This window comes from Saccopteryx bilineata, chromosome 7 (genome assembly GCF_036850765.1).
Source record: "Saccopteryx bilineata isolate mSacBil1 chromosome 7, mSacBil1_pri_phased_curated, whole genome shotgun sequence".
Taxonomy (NCBI): domain Eukaryota; kingdom Metazoa; phylum Chordata; class Mammalia; order Chiroptera; family Emballonuridae; genus Saccopteryx; species Saccopteryx bilineata.
Window position 1 is genome coordinate 24,792,213 of NC_089496.1, and position 6,405 is coordinate 24,798,617.

At 36.4% G+C, this 6,405-nt stretch overlaps 1 protein-coding gene across 2 annotated transcripts; it reads left to right on the forward strand.

Annotated features, from left to right (window-relative positions):
- The first annotated feature begins 718 nt into the window (after positions 1 to 718).
- GNGT1 (G protein subunit gamma transducin 1) lies at positions 719 to 5,643 on the forward strand. Of its 2 annotated transcripts, none has more exons than XM_066238872.1 (3): positions 719 to 824; positions 913 to 1,018; positions 5,375 to 5,643. In XM_066238872.1, exons 2-3 carry the CDS (start codon positions 923 to 925, stop codon positions 5,501 to 5,503), a joined length of 225 nt encoding a protein of 74 aa, XP_066094969.1. In that variant the 5' UTR covers positions 719 to 824; positions 913 to 922; the 3' UTR covers positions 5,504 to 5,643. The 2 variants fall into 2 exon arrangements, with proteins under 2 accessions (XP_066094969.1, XP_066094967.1); XM_066238870.1 differs by having other exon boundaries at positions 916 to 1,018.
- The last annotated feature ends 762 nt before the right edge of the window (positions 5,644 to 6,405 follow it).

The window sequence follows — 6,405 nt, forward strand, 5'->3', positions numbered from 1 at the left end:
GAGACAAAAGAGAAAAAAGTCGAGATTATAAAAATGATGCCAGTTGGCAATAATTAAATATTTTCCAGGCTATTCAGTATGGGAACTACCAAGATACTGAGCCATCTTTCCCATTGCCCACTGATCTAATTAAAGAGAAGAGATTGCTGGGAGTGCAGAGAAAAGGTTTATTCTTTTATGTTGATATTGGTAGGTCAGACTCATTAAGTCCCCTTTATCTGCCATATTAGCTCATCATTGCTGCCTGATTCATTATGACAGTTACATACAAATTCTGGGTATTGTTTGGAGAAATACTTTGAATTAACATGCTAATTATTTTTGATTAACTATGTTATTTGTTTGCTTTATTTCTATTTAATTGATGCATATTTCAACCCAATATTTATAAAGAATTTATAATGATCCTTTTCGTATGGTTCTCTGTTAATACCAGATTAAATACTCTAGCAATTTAGGAGATTAATGGGTAGTCCTCAAAATGACCTTAAATTAACTTAAATGGCAAAATCATATGGTGGAGGGCTTTGGAGCTGAAGATGAAGGTAGGAAATCCAAAGTTCTACACTGTAAAAAAAAATGAGAATAACAAGGAGGAGCTTCGGTTATTTAAGATCACCTACTGACTACACTGACCCCTCACAAACCTACCAGCAGATCTTGAGCCCAGTGCTTGCTTTAATCACATTAGGGAAGATTATAAAGAAGCTTTAAAATCCCAAGGCTACAGTGTTCAGTGCTAGAGCTGTTCAGAGAGCGTTCATGAGGAATCGGTTATCATAAGACATTAAAACAAACACACGAAGAAAGAAACAGTTCACTGAGTAAGTGTAGAGCTGAGGGAAGGGTCGGCCAACATTGACTGAAGCAAGTCCAGCAATTTGGATGTATGAACTAACTTTCCACCCTAAGCAGGCAAAAGATGCCGGTGATCAATATTGAGGACCTGACCGAGAAGGACAAACTGAAGATGGAAGTTGACCAGCTCAAGAAAGAAGTGACACTGGAAAGAATGCTGGTAAGCTGCTGTTCTCTTTTGAATTCTATTTTGAACTAGAGAGACTGCAGTAGTTAACAGATAAGAGACCATTAAAGGGGTGCGGAATTTGCTATCTTCAAATAGTCCTCTTCAGCATAAGGATTATTTTAGTCTGACTATTTTTTAAAAACAGCAGATACAGTAGAAGCTCTGAAAACCTAGTAGAATTTGCCCTTTTCGAAGAGACATTTACATTGTAAGAGAAATCTCCATTTGCGAGTGTGTCTCCCTGTCTGTACCAGGAAAAGAAGGGTGACTAAGTCTCTAGAAACTATTATCAAGGGAGAAGGTGAGAACACAAATCTGCTTAGCAAGCTTACCCTTGTTTACTGTGCTTTGCCTGGGAACCTCTCATCAATAGCCCTCATGCCCACCCCTCCTACCATCTCTCTTTCTTTTGTCTTGGGCCCTTTTGGGGAGTTACTTGATTTTCCTGGCTCTCTCTCATGTATACAGAAGGCATACATGGTATTAAACTTCTGTTTGTTTTTCTTCCTGTTAATCTGCTTTTTAATTAGAAGGGGTTCTGGACCAAGAACCTAGAAAGTTAAGAGGGAAAATTATCTTTCTGGCCCCACACCATTCACTGGGGAGGCTCAATATATTTAAAAATAAATTGTGCAGGTATAAACTTATCAGAGCTTAAGAAAATTAATCATCACAATTATCTCTTGATTTAGATTTTAAATCAAAGAATTGGCAAACTATTTTCCATGGGCCTCATCCAGCCATTGCCTGGGTTTTGTTTGTTTGTTTGTTTTGTATGTGATTGCTAAGCTAAAAGCGGTCTTACATTTTTACATTGTTAGAATTGTTAAAAAGAAAAATTTAAAAATGAAAAGAAAAGAATAAGAGACAGAGACCAGATTTCAGCAAAGTAATAAAATAAAGCAATGTATATTGGCTTTGTGTTTTTATCTTTCTAAACTGATAAGCTGCTTCTTTACTTGATGCGATGCTTTGATATTGCTCAAATACTTTTAGCCAAGACCTCATCCCCTCTAGCATGTCATGTCCAGTTATGAATGAGTACATTCTATTCCTTCTTTGGAAATATAAATTAGTTCAAGCACAACAACTCACTGGTGCCTCCCAAAAAATGTCTGATAGGTCTTGGAAATGGTTACCAAGAATTCTCTGCTATAAAAGAAGAGTAAATGGCAAAGATATAAACGTTTCCACCAAACAAACAGTGGCTGAAGGTTGGAAAATATAGATATGTAGTTTAGATGTGTTCATTTTAGGAATGTTAGTAGAAACAAAAACTCCTTCACAAATGATAAAAGCATATATATATATATATATATATATAAAATCAAGTGAGAGGTGGGGAGGCAGAGCCTCCAACAGGGATCCTCCCGGCCAGCCCTATCAGGCAATGCTCTGCTGGTCTGGGCTGCAGCTCCATTGCTCAGCAACCAAGCTATTTTAGTGCCTGAGGGCATGGCTATGGAGCCATCCTCAGTGCTGGGGGCCAACTTTGCTCAGAATTCAAGCCATGGCTGCAGGAGGTGAAGAGAAAAAGGGAGAGAGAGAGAGATAGGGGGAGAGGGGTGGAGAAGCAGATGGTCCCTTTTCCTGTGTGCTCCGACCAGGAATTGAACTTGAGACTTTCATGTGCTGGGCTGATGCTCTACCACTGAGCCAACTGGCCAGGACTATAAAAATATATTTTATATATATATATTAAAAAACTTATTTTATCAGGCCAAAGTGAAAAAAGGGAGTATATTATCTTTAGACTTTGCTCAAAACTCTTACTCCCAATAAAAATAGAAGTTTTGGTTTCCTTGCTTTTTACAATTATCTCAAACTTCTTTGTTGCCTTTTCCATAAAGGCAAAAAATATTTTGCTGTAGAGATAAAATTAAATCTATAAATAGCAGGAAAGCTTGGAACACACATCGAAAAAGTTCAAATCTTTATCTTTATAATTTGGGAAATATAAAATATAATTTTGGAGTAAAAGCTATTTTTCTTCTTTACTGGAAACATCCAAAAAGCTGTTTATTATTTATATCCTCAGGATTGTGGTCTTGTAAGTAATTTGGCTGTCTTCATGTTTATTATTCATGAAGTTCACCTGGGAATTTTTACTTTGAGTAAACATTACATAGGTTGTGGGTTCCTTTTTCTATTATTAAACATCGCCTGGCTTTTAGAAACCAAACTAATTTAATCTCAGACAGTCAAAGCCACACAGACAGACACAAATAACACACAAATACACACACAAATACACAGGAATTTCCAGGTAGGTCCTGAACCCACAGCTCTGACACAGGACGTCATGATGTCATTAGTCTGGCTAAATGCATAGGCTCTTGAACTATATCTCTGGTTCAGATTTCAACTCTATAACTTTCTTCTTGTATAACACTCACCCAAGTTATCAAACTTACCTGTGCCTCTATTTCTTCTTCTGTAAAATGGGTATGGTAACAACATCTAATACAGAGGGTAATTGGGAAGAATAAATAGGATAATATATACAAAGCTCTGAGTACAATGCCTAGTATATAGCAAGTACTTTCTACAATTATTATTTTTTAAATTACTTGTGATATCTATGGACCAAACTGGTTCATAATATGCCTCAACCTACTTTGTTAATGCAGTAGTATTGTCAGAATCAGACAACTCTTGCATCCAGTTGCTAAAGCTGACTAATATATTTGTAATGATTAAAAAACAATGTGATAGGCAGACTAAAGATAATCTTTGGAGTAATGGTTAAAGATAGCTACCCATTGACTGAGCATCTTTCTATGCCAGGCACTTAATGGCGCCAGTGTTGCTATTGCTACTTCTTAGATGAAATAGTTAAATTTGAACTAAGATACATAGCTGGCCAGTGGGCAGAGCCAAAAGTCAAACCTGGAGTAGCCTGATGCTTTCCACCAAACCATGTAATCCTGAATGAAACCATAGCTGCTTACAGGAAGCCTCACTAAAATAATTTTCAACACATACGCTCACATAGGACAATTTAATGCTCTTAGTGTACTGAGATCTTAGCCAGATAATGTCAAACTCTGAATTAGGACAGCAGTTTAAACCTCTGTTCCTGACATCTGGTTGGGGCCAAAAGAGATGGTATTTGGAAGGGAGGGGGGCAGTGACTTTAAATCTCAATTTTAAATTTTGAAGTAGAAAAAAAGTGACTCTGAATGACTGTATATTTTAAAAGTGTTTACTTCATCCTGTGAATGGGCCGCCTAACCAATGCCTTGCCCCAGTTAGAATAATTTGTTCTAATATGTAAATTAGGTTGCAGAGTTGTAATCTTAAGCCTTATGAGTAATGTTGCTTGGAATTTGTATACAAATTGGCGAAAAGATTTTATAAAAAAAAAAAAAAAGAAACAATAAATTGGGTAGGAAACTTATGGAATTGCCACTTCATGGACTACCAAAATGAAGGGTTGTTGTGTGTATGTGTGTGTGTTTGTGTGTGTATATGTGTTAATATCACAAATGATATATTAGGTGAAAACAAAACAAGTTGAAAGCTAAAAAAATGAATACTTTGTTTCCATAGTGCCTATCAGTGTACGCACACACTTACATTTACACATGTATAGAGCATTGCCTCTCTCTAAAAGGTGTATTAAATGGTACATTAGCAGGCTCTGGCTGAGTCCATTAAAACACTGAAGTAAGTCCTGATTCTTCATGAAGTTATTACTATAATGGTGCAGATGAGTGAGGGGCAAGCTCATAAACAAAACAAATGATTCCGTTCAGCAAATATTTATTTACCGAGCACCAATTAAAGGCAGGCTTTGTTCTATTAGCCTAGGATACATGTGAACAAATCATCCTCTGGAGCTCACCTTCAAGTGCAGTGTCATGGTCAACCACTAGAGATGAATTTAAAATAAAATCATGTGTGTATAATTCTCAGATTCCAGGAGTGGTGATAAGACTGGAATTGAAAAATTATTCATCCCCTCCCAACTTTACAGGTCACATATTTTTGGAATGAGGAAAATATTTAATTAATATTCCCTCCAGTGACATTCTTGGCTTGCATTGCCAGCTGTGTTCTGATCCCTGGATCCTGTCCTCCTTTTAAGAAGCTGGAGGCAGTGTCTGCTGGAAACCATTAGCTGGAGTGTGGCCAGATGTTTATCCTTTGCCTTGAGATGTCCAGGAGGACAGGAGAGAGAGTGGCTATTTCCCCTTCTCTTCTAACAAGTACATGTGCGTGGCAGAAAGCAGAATCACATGAAGAAGACAGAACACACAAAAATTATTATAATAAATACACTCTTGAATTCCGCAGTATTGTATATTAAACTAAATGAGTCATCTCTTTCTCCTTTCCTTTAAGGTATCCAAATGTTGTGAAGAAGTAAGGGATTATATTGAAGAAAGATCTGGGGAGGATCCACTAGTAAAGGGCATCCCAGAGGACAAAAATCCCTTCAAGGAGCTCAAAGGAGGCTGTGTGATTTCATAAAAAAATAAATAAAATAAAATAAAAATCCGTGGAATATCTTGAGCTTTAATGACAATATTAATTTTTGATCCTGTATAATATTATTAAGCATATACATAATTTTAAATTTACAAACAAAAATAAAAATTGGGATACAATCATGTAAAGTCTATTTTTTAAAACATATTTAGCACAGGGTTTAACACATAATTGACAATAAGTATCAATTGACCCCTTTCTTTAACAATAATTACTGTGTTTTATGAATGAGTCTATATTATTTTGGTTGCCAGCATATAGTTAGTGTTTTATGTTTCTTCACTTCCCTTCCAGCATATATTCAAGCAATATTCCATAATATTCTGCCTGGAAATTTCATGGTCACGCTTATATTTTTCCCAGCCTTTCTCTTGCTTGAATTAGGAGTCTATTCTTTTGATTCATGGAAGACTTATCATTGCAGGATGTGTACTGTGAAAATTTTTGTTGTTGTTTTCTGGTTCCTTTTTCTCAAACCCCAAGCAGCAGTGATGGTTTTAATATAACCTCTTCCTGCATTCTTAGCAGTTCTAGTTGTCACCAATGATGTGACTTTTTCCCAGAATGCCAACTAGATTAAAGGTTCAGTCTCTGGTCACAGAGCACAGTAGGTTTAACCAGCAGCAGCAGCAGAATAAAGGTCATGAGAGCTGAGAGTTCTGGCTCTGGCACTTGACTGCCTAATTGATTTTGGATACATTATGTAATCTCTCTGAATCTCAGTTTCATCGACTGTAGGATAAGGATAATAATGGCACTATCCCAGTTTTCATGAGGATGAACTATTATACCTGGCACATACATAGTAAGACCTATTAAGTGTTAGCATTATTGCAGGAATGATAATAGAACTAGACACAATGTCTAGAATCCTTTAATAAAAT

Excerpts from the sequence above, each read along its gene's own strand:
- GNGT1 (XM_066238872.1), top strand. The coding sequence starts at position 923 with ATGCCGGTGATCAATATTGAGGACCTGACCGAGAAGGACAAACTGAAG. Across the intron at positions 1,019-5,374 it reads TGACACTGGAAAGAATGCTG|GTATCCAAATGTTGTGAAGA; the intron begins GTAAGCTGCTGT and ends CTTTCCTTTAAG.